The sequence below is a fragment of the Stigmatopora nigra genome, chromosome 5 (genome assembly GCF_051989575.1).
Source record: "Stigmatopora nigra isolate UIUO_SnigA chromosome 5, RoL_Snig_1.1, whole genome shotgun sequence".
Lineage (NCBI taxonomy): Eukaryota > Metazoa > Chordata > Actinopteri > Syngnathiformes > Syngnathidae > Stigmatopora > Stigmatopora nigra.
This window is the reverse complement of record NC_135512.1, coordinates 2,297,015-2,312,523: the sequence shown is the minus strand read 5'-3', so window position 1 is coordinate 2,312,523 and position 15,509 is coordinate 2,297,015. Positions and strand designations below refer to the sequence as shown.

At 39.1% G+C, this 15,509-nt stretch overlaps 1 protein-coding gene across 1 annotated transcript; it reads left to right on the top strand.

The window, feature by feature from the left end:
* The first annotated feature begins 2,285 nt into the window (after positions 1 to 2,285).
* Positions 2,286 to 14,443, top strand: LOC144196584 (uncharacterized protein C1orf21 homolog). The gene is made up of 6 exons (XM_077716907.1): positions 2,286 to 2,550; positions 9,212 to 9,338; positions 12,145 to 12,230; positions 12,556 to 12,620; positions 13,551 to 13,611; positions 13,893 to 14,443. Exons 2-6 carry the CDS (start codon positions 9,245 to 9,247, stop codon positions 13,938 to 13,940), a joined length of 354 nt encoding a protein of 117 aa, XP_077573033.1. The 5' UTR covers positions 2,286 to 2,550; positions 9,212 to 9,244; the 3' UTR covers positions 13,941 to 14,443.
* Positions 14,444 to 15,509: the final 1,066 nt, after the last annotated feature.

The following is a 15,509-nucleotide window of genomic DNA, read 5'->3' as shown; positions in this document are numbered from 1 at the left end:
GATGTTTTATCTGCTGCCATCCCTCCCACTTCCAATGGATTGGACGTTTAGCATTGTCAGTGGCATCCACTGAGTCAACAAAGCTATCTATGATACTAAAAATATAATACTTTTGAGTATGCATTATAATAATTTAGTCTTAAAAACTTAACATTTTTTATTTTTTTTAAAGATGGTGTTGGTCAATATTGGTCGACAAAAAAAATGGAACCGATGCAACACTAGTTTTGACCTTTTAAATTAGGTTAATTTTACTAAAAATGATGAAAAATTAAGAAATATATCAAAATTATATATTTTTTTGGTTTGCTATATTGACTAATATAATGGATGTCATTGTTTTTGATGGTGTTCTCTATGCATTTCAAAATCTCAAGTGGCTTTTTATTTAATTATAAGGTGATATGAATTGATTGTGGACATGAAAAGACTAAAGTTTTAAGATAAACATCATGAAGTCAACTAATATTGTAAGTATAATTACATTTTTTTCCTATGAAACTCAGGATATTTGACTTTTTTGTGAGGGGGGAATATTTTTTAAATATTGAGCCACGCTTATTTCACATCGCTTTTCTTGCAGTAACGACAAAATATCAGAAGGTGGCAGTAATGCGCAGCTAAGTCAAAAACTCAACTGAAGAATAAGGTACAGTCAATTGCTTTTATTGTGCTTTCGGATTTAATATTGCCATTTTTATTTGTTTTGATGACGGAATTATGATTTAAGATACGAGCGTGGTCACGGAATGATTCATCAATATCATGTCCGGAAATGTTGAGTCATAGCTTTGCACATGGCATGTCTTTGTTGACCACAAGGGGGCGTTAAAACAAGTGAAGATGAGAAATGATTAACTTGATAAAACTTGAGAATTTTAACGACTTTGTTTGTTTTGTTCCAACATGAAATTAGCCTCGAGGGATTAGTTAGAAATTAAATAAGGTGCTTTGATGACTCACCCCTTGATGGTGGAAATTATATTAAAGTATGCAGGTATTAGATGAAAAATAATTACAATAACATACATATTTAGTGGAAAAATCCTACTAAAAATTGAATATCCTAAATTAAATAGGTTTGAATAAAACAGAAAATCATTAAAAATAAATATTAATAAAACATTTGAAAATAAAGAATGAAAAATAAATATATTTTAATAAACTAACATTATTATTGGGCAGAATACAAAAAATATTTCAATTTTTTGTTAAATGAATTTACATTTTTTGTAAACAATGTTGTGAATTACCCTTTTAATCACTTTTTTCTCTAATTGTAGAAGGCCAATTCATTTAAAGTCCAATTTTGGCATCTACTAGTTCAAAATTATTGGATGTTTATGATTGTCGATGGTGAATGAGTTAACTTTGACACATCCAGTGAAACCCGAGGACTTTATTATGTGAAATATTTGAATTCAATATTGTTTTACAATGGACTTATTCCACATTTGTCCTGGTGCTGGAAGGAAAAAAAACTCAGTGTCAACTCATGTTGATTGAATTGAGCTGCCACCACCAAGATGGATGCTGTATACATTATAAATACACGACCTTTAAAGGCGTGAGGAGATGGGAGGGAAATGCATCTGGAAGCCAAGCAAAGAGAAAGTACAGATACTTGGCCCAAAAGGGAAAAAAAGAAAAAGTAGACAATCAGTGGCTGCCATCGACGGCAATGGACGTCCAAACCCTTGAAAAGCGTCTTTTCCACATATACTCAGAAATAACATGATGGTGCTTTGCAATATTAAAGAATCAAATACTTAAGTTTGCAGTAAAACTATGCTTGTCTTATATCTTTTTATTGTATTTTTCAATATTGACAAACATTTTAAAAGTAAACAAACATGGTAAAAAAAAAACTTTATTGATACAGCATCGACATTCGGCGATGCCACACAATGTTTGAATTGGTATGGTTAGCTTAAAGAAATTAATTGCTATGTATATATATTTTTTTTTATTTTTTCGCCAAAAAGTATAGGAAACATTGGAACATATTGTTATAATTAGCCAAAACAGTGTTGGAATTAAAAAAAAAAAAAAAACTTAGCATCGTTACAGTATATCGGCATTGGCCAATACCACTCAATGTTGGCATCTGTATCATTAGCAAAAATAGTATTATGTTGTGGCAACAGTTGTACAGATTACAATTTTTAAAAAATCATACCCTATCTTAAGGGCGTCTCCGTGGAATAAAGATAATGTTCTTAATTTTTTATGGTCTTGTGGTAGTATAACGACATATTTGTACTTAACTCCCCCCCTCTTCACAGGGCGGAGAAGAGGGTGGTTCCGTCCGCCGTGATTGGAGGCTCATCTGGGCGGCAAGATGGCTGCATTGGCGCCCTCACTCAATAGCGGCATCCTGGTGGAATGACGCAAAGCGCACACTTTGCCTCCAGTCTTCCGTGGTTATACTTCCCCCCCGCCCGAGCCTCCTCCTCCACCACCACCACCACCGCCGCCACCGACGCCGAGCCCGGAAGAAGACGGAACGACTTGGAACGTGGACCGAACGGAACCGGCGCCTCTTGCCTCGTGAGTACTTTGTTTTTTATCCGTGTATCGAGCTTCCTTTCTCGGCTCTTGTTTTTTTTTCTCTCCATGGTGGTGCTTGTTGTTGTTGTTTTCGTCTTCCCCGGCGTCGTGTCGGTTCCCCTTGGGTTCTTCCCGTGTTCCCAACTCGTTCGCCCGGAGGCTCCCGTCGACAACCATTGCGTCCTCCCCCGGTCTGGTTCGTTCTACGCCGGGTTCTCGAGGCCTTTCAACCCGGGTGGGAAGAAGCACTCAACAGATGGAAAGGGAAGGAAACCACGGAGCTGCTGTTTTGTTGGAACTGAAAGTGGCAGTAATTTCCCAGCCGAACGACGTCACGGTAGCGAATTTTACGGGAGAACACTTCGTACAGCGTGCCAAACGAAAAAGTACAAACTGAAAATATGCCGTTTTTTTGTTTTTGTTAACGAGTTGTGGGGAAATATGGAACGTTGGGATTGTCAGTGTGTTGCCAGGTCAGCAAAAATCCAGCTGTAGCTTGACCTAAAAGTTGAATTTGTTCCAAAAAAGCAGGTTCCTCACTCCATTTACGTGCATTAGCTTGATTTGAGTTTGATTTCCGGATAAAACTCCTAATTCTGTTTAGTCAATTGGGCTGGAAACAAGCTTTTTCCCCTCTTTATTTACTATTAAACTGATTAAAACAATAGAATACGTATATTACTTGTTAGCACAGTTTTATAGACGACGTTCATTAGTCATATGCAAATAAAGCTAAATTAGTTAGCAATGAATACAAATGTCATACAGCACGCTTATGGGCAAATTAATAAGAGTTTAGTTTTAATTTCACTGTATTAGCTAACAATGGCAGACATGTCTAATTCATTGAAACTGGGAGGGTTGGCAGTAACCATATTTTTATTTATGATGAAAATATTTTGGTATATGTTTTGAAATTATGTATTTTAGCATTTCTTTAAGATTTATTTAATAATCTTAACATGTTTCACTTTCTGTTCCTTAATCAGAAAATTCATATTTTGAAATATATATTCACATCTGTAATTTTTCTTAATTTATTTCATCATTAACTCATTTTAATAAGGTAAGATTATTATTTTTTCTTAAATTTATTCAGAATAAAATACATATATATATATATATTCCTGTATTATTATATTTTTGCAATAGAGGCTATTTTTAAATGAGAAAACTTGCTATTAATACGATAAAGTAAAGTTGGTCAAAATGAATTGGACGTCCATAGCAGTCAATGGCATCCAATAAAACCCTTAAAGCAGATTCATTGTTTGTGCCGCTGATGCATCCATTTGGTCCCCGGAGAGATTCTAACCCGATCAACGGCAGATGACAACATCCGCTTGACGGCCACCGCGCGACCCCCTCCCGGTGCTAAAGTAGGCGTGGCTAGAACGGGATGTCACGCCCCTCTCCGTCTGTAAAAATTTGCTCGGCGATTTATCCCGTCGCTACGTAGATCTGCTCGACCCCTCTGTCGCTTTTAAGCCGGCGTCTCAATCTCCTTCTCATTTGAGGTTAAATCATTGTTAACCCTTTCAAAGCTTGCCAGCACGTGATATTTACCAGATTGAATAGATTGGACTTGGCTCAACTGCAACCATTAGTCTTTATCTAAGTGGAATAAAACAAAACATTTTACCGTATTTTCTTGCATATATGCCGTATTTGTCGATTAAAAAGATAATAACTGAATCGTGGGTACGGCTTATATGCGCATAAATAAGACTTGACATGCACGAAACGCTTTAACGTAAGAAAATGTGACCGATACGTTCGTTTATTTCAAAACAGAGAAAAGAGAAATGGATAAAACGTAAACCAAAATTGATTTTGACGTCTATGAATGATATTCAAGAAAAAAATAAACCTTATTTTGCATAAAACGGGAAAAAACTCACATTTTGATTTGCTGTTATTATTATTTTTATTATTCAATTAAGTAAACAATTTGAAAAGCATTAGAAAATGAGATAATATTGACCTATACTTTTTTATGTCGCTAATGCCGCTAGGAAAAAGTGTCATAAAATCTGAAAATTCTTTCCCACTACGAAATATTGCATTTTTACTGGTCTAAAATTAGGGTGGCCTGTTGGTAAAGTGGATAGCGTTTTGGCTTCCCATTTCAGCGGCCGCGGGTTTGATCCCAGGCCTCACTGTGTGGAGTTAGCATTTTCTCCGGGTACTTCTACTACTAAATATCTCATAGGTATGATTGGTTGTTTGTCTCCTTGCGATCCTGTGATTGGCTGACGACAAATTTTGGCAAAATATATCAGATTCAGAGTGAATTCTTTAAAAAAAATTAGTATGGGAACATCCCAAATTGTTGTGATGCGCCAACCGCTAAGCTAGGTCAGCTTCAAGCCCCCAAAGTCAGCGTAACGTGATCCCCGCCATGGCGCAGGGTCGCTCGCTCACTCGCGTAGCTTCTCTGCCCTTCAAAAGGCCTCGCTTACACGGAACAATAAAAAAGAAAAAAAAACGCCGTATTCAAGCGCATATGGCGTCCATGGCGCTCGCTCCGTCGCTAATCCAGGCGCGTCGCAGGGGTTCGTCCGCTTCACGTGGATGTGTTTACGCTCCCGCGTTTCAGAGTCCACGGAGGCAGGGTTCATCTTAGCCTTATCTTTCCATTTCTTGCCAGATCGCCGGTGTCCAATTTCAGGCACGCGGGCCGTCGACGGCCCCAGCGTGGTCTTCCGTGTGGCCGTGGAATTTTAACACTAACAACATCAGACAACGTGAAAGCTATATTCCATGTGTTCATTTGTGTGTACATTTAAATGTATTCATTTTCTGAACTGCTTTATCCTCATTAAGGTCGCAGGGGGGTGCTGGAGTCAATCCCAGCTGACTCCAGGCCAGAATTGGTGGCCAGCCAATCACAGGACACTTGGAGACGGACAAACCAATCATAGCTAAGGGCAATTTAGAATGTCCAATCAGCCTAACGTGCATGTGGGAGGAAACTGGAGTACCCAGAGAAAACCCAACCTGCCCCATAAAGAACATGACTACTCCACACTGGTGGATTTGAACCCATGACCCCAGAGCTGTGAGGCCAACTAGCTACCCACTCAAACCAACGTGCTGCCCTAATTTATTTATTTATTTAATGATTAATTCATTCAAATTTGTCAGTTTCCTTCCACATCCAAAAAAAAAACATGCATGCTAGGCTAACGGCTAAACACTTGCCCTTAGTACTGCCTAGCTATGATAGGTCATCCGTTATCTCCTCGTGCCCTCTGATTGGCTGCCCACCGATTCTTGCCATTCTTCACCTGGTCCCCATAGTAGGCTGGGGTATCCTCCAGCACCCCCCGCGACCCTCATGAGGATAAACGGTAAGCAAAATGAATGATTTCTAATGTTTTTATTCCATTTGCCGGCAACAGTCTTTCGTTCCACCGGCTCCGCCCCTTTTAAGCTTTTACGACCGGCTACCAAAGTCCATATACAGTAGACTTCTATTTAAGCGTCACTGTTTTTTTAATTTTTTTTTTAAAGTGGCGCAAACACAGGCACACCGCCAAAGCGCGTGCACGCCCCAACAACCCGACAATCTTCCACGGCGCACGCCACAACTATGCAGCGAGTCCCATGCCGTCAATCAGCGACCACTTTTTTTTCACGCTGGCGAACAGAGGCGCTCCTGTCCGAGACCACCACCCCCCTCTATCCCCCACGCCCTCTTCCCGTGTCACCACGCGCGGCGTTAACCCCTTCCTCGCCATCGACGGGGGGTCCGTCGTCTCCGTGTCCGTCAATGGCGAGGAACGAAGTCCAGGATAAAAAATAGCGTCTGGCTGGCGGCCGAGTGCGCGCCGACTTTGAGTAAATATTATGGCGTGTGTGAGAGAGTAGCCGCTCCAAATTAAGCCCCCGTATCGGCAGGTCTCGCGATTCACGGATCAACGTTCGATCCCCGTGTTGTACTTCAAGGTGAATATTGAAATTTCTCTATGAAAAAAACTTGTAAAAGTATGTTTATATTTAATTCATGATTATTTATGTTATGCAGCACTAAGGAAAATGTGTTTTTGATTTATATAAAGAATATGTGGTCTTTAATATTGGTTATATATTCAATTTCTAGCACTGAATAAAGAATAGATGGGTCAAAATATTAGCTTTAGCATTCCAGATATGCTAAACAAATAGACAAAAAATAACTTGTAAAAGTTAAAATGGTGTAAAATAACATAGATGCAACAGTACTGAAGTATAAAACTGTTTTTCTTTGGGATTTTTAACTTAGCGTTTTGTTTTGAGTGCTGCCTTCTAGTGGACAGGAGTTGAAAAGCACCAACCATGTTGTTTAATGCAATGCAATGTAATATATCTTGATATATAATATAATTTTGAATGGAATCAAACTTAAATCAGATCTAATTACCTTTTATGCAAGAAAAACTTCACAACTAAGTTTTTAAAAATATATTTTATTGTTAAAAACTGAAAAACACCAGCTATATATGTCAGAAGCGATTTGAAATGTAAAATATATATATAATTTTAGTTCATATTGGCCAATCCAATACTTTGTAACATAACCCTCCAACTAAAGGTAAACAAAATCTACTGATTCAACAATTTGTTTCGTCACGCTGCCATAAAGCCGATAACTAACTGTCATATCGTGGCTTCTGGCTAAATTCCATTTTGCTTTCTACAACACGTCATCAACCAACGAGCGTAAAAAGACATCGTTAGCTAAAGGCTAGCATTCTCGAGGCGGGTGGGGTCACCACCAAGTCATTCGTCAAAGCCGCCGCTTGTTGTGACGGAGACGTCGTCGTGGCCGTCAATTGAGGCCCCCGTTGTTCTTACGTAAGGCTTTAGCACCCCTCTAAACTCGCGCTCGCGTCTTTCTCGCTAGCGTTTAGTCTTAAAAAAAAACCTCGCCATTCTTAGCTTGTCTTTCACAAGAAAAACCTGAGAATCCGGTCGAAGAATTTTAGAAACAAAGCCGTCAAACCGCAAAGGAAAAGTCGGAATGTTAGCATCGGCGCGGCTAATGTCAACAAAGCTAGCATTTGCACTTATAGCATTTTTTGTGTTCTTGTTAATGGCATTAGTTTAGTTGATATTTTTTAAATACTATTATTTTTCAAATTTTTATACTTTTCTTTACCATTATTTTAATATTTTTATACTATTTGTATAATTTTAAAAATTGAAGTAATTGTTATTATGGCGTTGTCATGACAAGGTTTTAATTCATTGGCTAGGCGTCCAATCAGTTTGAAGTGGGAGGGGCTAAAGAAAGACATTTTAATTGGCTACAGCACGAGGAAATTTTATTATGTATTATATTATTATATTTTATATTTAATTGTTTGCATGGACAATGATAGATGTCCAGTCCTTTTTTAAAAAAAATGAATTTAATGCTTTTTATTTTTCATTATTTAGGATTTTAATGAGATTTAAAGCTTTACCACCAAGTACACAAATAACAACAACAAACCAACAGACAAATAAATCATCAAACTAATTAATACAGGATAAAATAATCAATAAACAAGTACAAAAGCATAAATAAGTAGTTAAAAATAATAAGTCGGGAAGTGCACAAATAACAACAAACGAAAAGTTGAAATGATAGAAAGCAATTTCCTCTCAACCAAGAAAGCTGATGTGAAAGTGTACCCTCATCACTTTTTGTGTGTTTTCCCATGTGAAAAAAAACTGTAAAAAAATACAGGTTTCAAAGTGGCGGCCCGAGGGCCAAATCTGGCCCACCCGATCATTTTTTGCGGCCCGGGAAAGTCAAACATTTCTGTTTTACGATGAAATTCAAATGATGACTACAGATGTATAAGGAATATTTCATGGTTTTTACAGATCAAAAGTTTTGAGACACTTGACCATTTGTTTGGATGAAAAATTGTCTCAAAACTTTTGAGATCCTAAAACTGAAATACAATGGAATTGACTTTTTTTTCTGGACCGACTAACTCTGGCGTTTCCTAGCGAGTCCCGCCTCTGCGTCTCATTTATAGCCGGGTTGTTGCGCCTCCCCCGCGCGCAACCCGAATTAGAGCTCGCAGCCTGGCATTATCCCGCCATTGCAGCAAATGCTCTCGCGTCGCTCTATTTTTAGCCCCTTTGCTACTCACAAATTGACGCTTCAAAACACGCAAATGAGAGGCCTTCAATATCGACCTGTGCACTTTCCGCTAAGTTAGCGTCCAGTTTGTTTTGTTTCCCGACCAATCCCGGGACAGGACGTCTAGCGCCGTCAATGGCGGGCCAACCAGGGCCTAGAAAATACATAAAACTTAGCATTAGCATGTTTTTTTCAATCCGTAACATACGATAAAGTTGCAAATGGGCGAAATCTGTTAACGCCAAAGTTTTTCAGATAATTATAGCTTTGCAAAACAACAGACTGGCGACGGTCAGAGAGAAAAAAAATACCGTAAAACTTCGTTTATGGCGGTTTTTCGGTTCCAAGACCTGCCAGTGAATATCCGCCATATATGGACAGTGTTTTTAAGGTGTCTATTTAACATTATTTGGAGTTTCGGTACTATTATTTAAATCCCTGAGGTAAAGGCTACCCTTTAGTGGCCACTTGGATACTGTCTAATTATAGCTTTCTGAGTGGGAAATAAAAAGTGACCGTTGGGTGTTATTTGTTGTTCAGGTGGGAATGCGATGAGGAGAGCGTGAGGAGGCCATGGGCTGCGCCTCGGCCAAGCAGGTGTCCACCGTGCCCAACGACGACAACGACGGACGAGGGAAGGCCTACGCCAACGGAGACCTCTTTGGCGGTCAGTCGCTAACGTTAGCCCGGCCCCAACATTTCTTTGCCTTTTCTGCACCATCAGACATGACACATTCAACCAATGGCCTTTCGTGGAATTGTAGTAGTAGTAATAATGGTGGTGGTGGTGGTGGTGGTAGTAGTGGTGGTGGTAGTAGTAGTAGTAGTAGTAGTAGTAGTAGTAGTAGTAGTAATGGTGGTAGTCGTGGTAGTTGTAGTAGTTGTAATAATGGTGGTAGTTGTAGTAGTAGTAGTAGTAGTAGTAATAATGGTAGTAGTCGTCATAGTAGTAGTAATAATGATGGTAGTGGTAGTAGTCGTCATAGTAGTAGTAATAATGATGGCAGTGGTAGTAGTCGTCATAGTAGTAGTAGTAATAATGATGGTAGTGGTAGTAGTCGTCATAGTCGTAGTAATAATGATGGTGGTGGTAGTAGTCGTCATAGTCGTAGTAATAATGATGGTGGTGGTGTGGTAGTAGTAATAATGATGGTAGTGGTAGTAGTAGTATTAGTAAAAATGGTAGTAGTAGTAGTAGTAGTAATAATAATGGTGGCAGTAGTAGTAATAATAATGGTGGCAGTAGTAGTAATAATAATGGTGGCAGTAGTAGTAATAATAATGGTGGTAGTAGTAGTAATAATAATGGTGGCAGTAGTAGTAATAATAATGGTGGTAGTAGGTAGTAGTAATAATAATGGTGGTAGTAGGTAGTAGTAATAATAATGGTGGTAGTAGTAGTGGTTAGGGAATATTTTTTTGATCAACTATATTGAGCTGTGCTAAATGATTAAGCAATATTGATTATTTTTTTAGAGCACATGGGATTATAAAGCAGATTTTTTAGTCTGACTCGCACTTTATAGTGCAGATAATATGGTGCTTCAATTTGTAGTAAAAAGTGTATTTGTACATCTTGACATTGAATTAAGCAGCACTGTTTTCCATGCTTTGTTTTTTTTCCCTCTGACTCATCTCATCTCACCGTGCATACACTTGATTAAAATGTCCAATTTGGCAGGAAAGGGGCACTTTGGGGGCGGGGTCATAGCAAATCTTTTTCTCCCTCAATTAATAAGGATTAAGTGCGTTGCCGTGCGTTGGCGTGTTTGTCTTATAGTCAGCACGTCAACACATTCACCCGCTCTATAAACGTTTGTGTCCCAGATATTGTCAGATTGCGCTGACTAAACCCCTGCCGACCCTTCATCCCCCTCCCCTCCCGTCCCCCCCCCCCATCACTCTCACACAATAACCGGAAAAGGCTCAGCTCCGTGACACAAAACACTGTCACACTTTTGCCAACCCTTGGACGATGTTTTGCCATGACTGTGTCTTTTCCTATGTGACAGAAGCGTGCCAATTATATATACCGTATTTTCACCACTATAAGGCGCACTTAAAAGTCTTACATTTTCTCCAAAATAGACAGTGCGCCTTATAATCCAGTGCGCCTTATATATGTAAAAAACAGAAAACCAAAAACCACCACTGTCGGATATTAAAAAAATACAAACGCCTGAACTGAACTGAAAAAATACTGTTAATTATGCAGATTCCATCTTAGTTTACAAAATATTCCATCTTATAGCTCCTCCCCCACTGCAAGATTTTATACAAAAAAATCCAAAACATCAACAATGGCTGGCTCTAGAGGTGACTGTAAAGTAGTGAGCGAGTGCTTCATACCTGGAAGTCAATAGCAATTACTGTATTTTCACGACTATAAGGCGCACTTAAAAGTCTTACATTTTCTCCAAAATAGAAAGACAGTGCGCCTTATATACAGGAAAAATGTCATTCATTGAGGGTGCGCCTTATAGTCGTGAAAATACGGTATTTTTAAAAGTATTGGCCTAAATATAAGACGTTTTTATTATTTTTTTGCTTTGAAAAAGTGGGGGTCGTCTTACATTCGGGGTCTAGACTTGTCTACAGATGTTGCCTTCATGAAAATGTTAGCACATCGACGTCAGGAGATAAGACGACAGACGATAACGCGGTGGCTGGCTCGCTAGGAGGCAACCGTTGACTGATGCGGGGGACGGTTACCACGACGACCGACGATTAAACGGCCATTAGCGCTCGACGCTACGCAGACCAATCGCTCCGAGCTCGGCAAGAAGCGACATTATATTTTGCGTTTTGACACACCAAAATGTCCTCGACTTGAATTGATAGACTGGCAGACCATAAATTTAAGAACGTGATAAAAACATTATTTAAAAAAAAGTGTATGCCATTTTATTTTGGGTTGAAATGTGGATTTGAATTTTCTATATACCGGCCCTTTTATTTTCTATGTATTTCTTTCATTTAGGATTTTAGCACTTTGGATGATCTCCCCTGGCCTGTGTGGGTTTTCTCTGGGTACTCTAGTTTCCTCCCACATTCCCAAAACACTCTAAGCTAAGCTAGGCTAACAGCTTGAACACCCTAAATTATCGCTAGCTATGATTGGTCGTCCTTTTGTCTCCCTGTGACTTGCAATTGGCTGGCCATCAATTCAGGGTGGTGTCCCAAAGTCAGCTGCGCTAGGCTCCGGCACCCCCGCGGCTCTTGTGAGGATAATCTGTTCAAAAAAAAATGAATTCCGCCATCAAGGGGCCAAATGCTAATACTAAAAAATACTTATTTTTCCACATCAGGGTGTTAAACTGGCGGCCCGCGGGCCCAAAATAGCCGCTTCCTCATTTTTGGGGTCCAATTTTCCTACTTAACATATATTGTGGAATATTAATTGTTAAAAGACAGAGATAGTGTATATGAATCCACCTCATATTTCATTTTCCTCTTTTTTTTCCCCCCTGCAGATGAGTACAAGATGAAGGGCGTGGAGGAGGTCAAGTACATGAAGGGGGAGGAGAACCGGGTCAACGCACGCAACCAAGAGAATCTGGTAAGAGACACACACGCCACACCGTCATCACGCGTTTAGAAGAAGACGCCCCCTCCCGTCGCGGATAAATCGCTTATTTTACGGCTCAATTCCATCGTTTAGGAATGAGACCGTTTTCAAACGTACACGCTGTAATGTCAGTCGTAAATCTCGGTTACAGCTAGCTAGCTAGTAGCTGGAAATCAAGTTGTTAGCGTGAATGCCGGAAACTCATTGAGTGATACAGCAAGTATTTAAAAACATGTTTTTTGGGGGGGCACTCATACAAATATCTACTAAAGGATCTGATTGGTCGATGATATTATGCTCTTATGTCTTTTTCCAGGAGAAAAGTAGCCTTCAGCAAAGGGGAAAGTTGCAGAAAGAGACGGCGGACAACAGTAAATCCAAGTACGTGCCTCGTTTTCTGCATCTGTAATTCAAAAATGACGGCGAGAGGTGGATAAAAATATTTTTCAATTAATTTGTACCAAGATTGCCAATTTGTAACCCCAGATTGCTAAATTTTACCCACAGATTGCTCATTTTTACCCCCAGATTGCAAATTTTTACCCCAGATTGCTAATTTTTACCCACATATTGCTAATTTTTACCCACATATTGCTAATTTTTACCCACATATTGCTAATTTTTACCCACAGATTGCAAATTTTTACCCCCAGATTGCTAAACTCCACCCACAGATTGCTAATTTGTACCCAAATTGCTTAACTCTGCCCACAGATTGCCATTTTTTACGAGCAGATTGCTAATTTGTACCATCAGATTGCTCATTTGTACCCATATTGCTACTTTGTATCCACATATTGCTAATTTGTACCAACATATTGCTAATTTGTACCCACATATTGCTAATTTGTACCCACATATTGCTACTTTTTACCCCCAAATGCCTAATTTGTACCCACACATGGCTAAACTCCACCCACAAATTCCTAAACTGTAGCTACCATTTACCATTCCATTTCCACCGTATAGTATTCCGTGTGTACAGTTCAGTAATCCATAGTTGCATATTACTTATGATTTTATTATTATTATTTTATTTTTTATCGAGCGCCTCTGTCGCCGGCACTGAAATAGTTCAAGGAAGATTCAATGGTGGAAAAGTACTGGCCAGAGTTGACACTTTGACGGATATTGAAAGGACTTCCGGGCCCATCCGTTTTCTCAGAGCGCCACAGCAATGGAAAATTCTCATCATGTATTTGTTTGTGCCTCCTCCTTCTTCTTCCTCCTCCCTCCACAAAAACCATCCATCCTTCTCTCCCTCCTTCCCTCCCTCCCTCCTTCCCTCCCCCCCTACCCACCCACACTCAGCATTCACACGTCAGAGAGCCAGCAGGAATTCTTCCGCCTGCTGGACGAGAAGATCGAGAAGGTGAGGAGGTTCAAATCTTTTGCAAAGCATGCTGGGAATTGATGACCAAACAGGGTAGGGCACAAAAAAAAAAGAAAAGACATCCAAGGAAGTCACGTAGAAGCTCCCTGCATGGAGTTATCATGAATTTCTATTCCCATCACTTGCTTATTATTACCTGATAAGTCACCTTAGATGAGTCATTTTTTATTATTATTATGAAATGATGACATCATCATATTGTAAATAATTGAAATGCGCTTTTATAAATAGAAACTGATCTCTTTTTTTTTGGTCACCAGGGTCGAGATTACTGCTCCGAGGAAGAAGAAGAGACGGAAGTGACATAGCGTCTAAGCCCCGCCCCCTCCAGCTCTGATTGGACAGCCTGAGAGTGCACGTAGTATGCGTGAGTGCTTTTTCCCACACGCCATGGATACGCAAATGTAAGTACTTCAATCCAAGTGACAGAATGGGAGCCTTTTTTTGTTTTTTTTGTTTTCCTCTCTTCCCCCCGAGAGGTGGGCGGAGCCAATGGGGGACAAACGTGGCCAACCGCCATGGCGGAATGACTTTTGACCCATTTTGGTGGCTTTTTTCCAAGATTGCGTCGTCCTCCCCTTCCACAAAATCACTTTTTTTTTAGTTCACTGACAGATATTCATTTTGGCATCCATTTTTTTTTATTTTAAACTATTTTTGTTGGATTACACACGCGCAAACTAAAGCACTGTAGCAGTAAACGAGTAAAGGGGGAGGATAAAGAAGATGGCCTCTTTTGTCTTTGGCTTTGTTTACCTTGTTGTATTATTTGGATACATTTTTTTCTTATTAAAATGGAAATGAAAATGTTTCCAGTTGTACGTTTGACTTGGATTAAAATCCAGTGGCGTTAAACTCGAGGGGCGGGGGCCACAATGTGGACCGCTAGTTCAATTTGATTGGCCCGGTGTAAAATTTTCGTCGTTTAACAAAACACGTTTTAATTTTTTTTGGGGTTCATTTCATTTGGGATATTTTTTTCCATATTTTAGTAATTATGTTTATATTTTTTTTCTGTTATGGGAGGGAAAAATCAGGTTTCCATATCGACTCTAATTTCTTTTATTTATGATTTTTATTTCAATTTTATTTACCATTTTCTTGTCCTTAGCTGTTTTTATTGAATGTTCTGTACTTCATTTTTTTATTACTATCTTTTATGTACTTAAGAATTCCTCCAATATTTTATGTATCATTGTTAAATGTAAATTCGGGCACTAAAACGGGGTTAAATTATTTTTTTTACATTCCATTCTATGTTTCATTATTCTATTGTTAGAAAGTAACATTCATTGTGGGTAAAAAAAAAAAAAATGGCAGCAGTGGATTGGAGCGCCCGTCCGTGTTGAGTCATTGTTCGTATATCTTTGTGTGTTTTTGTTTGTGTGCTTGGTACAATGAGAGCACACAACGCATACGTATACTGACTCACATCTGTAAATAACTGGGTTTATAGAACAAGCTCCTGTTTCAGGTTGACGTCAGTCAGTGCAAAAGGAAAAGTCGCCATTGCTGGCAATTCTCGTCAAAATGCAGCGTCCAATCATCCCCTGTCATTCTACCCATAGACATTATAGCTATTTAAAGTAGGAGGAATAAAACTCCCAAAAATTCTGTTGCTAAAAATCCATTTTCTCCCCCCAAAAACCCAATTGTGCCAAAAAGTACCATCGCAAGAAATGGGGTGTCTAAAAAATATTAGTTTTTGACAAAATGTGGATGCCAGGAATTTTGTTATTAAAAATAAGTTTGACCAAAAAAGGCAGTTTGCAAAAAAATGTCCAAAAAATGTAGTTGCCAAATTATTCAGTCCGCAAAAAAGGTTTTAAAAGAAAATAGTTTGACCAAAAAAGGCAGTATCCAAAAAAATGTCCAAA

Coding starts and splice junctions, on each gene's coding strand:
- LOC144196584 (XM_077716907.1), top strand. CDS start 9,245: ATGGGCTGCGCCTCGGCCAAGCAGGTGTCCACCGTGCCCAACGACGAC. Junction 9,339..12,144: donor CAACGGAGACCTCTTTGGCG/GTCAGTCGCTAA, acceptor TCCCCCCTGCAG/ATGAGTACAAGATGAAGGGC. Junction 12,621..13,550: donor GCGGACAACAGTAAATCCAA/GTACGTGCCTCG, acceptor ACCCACACTCAG/CATTCACACGTCAGAGAGCC.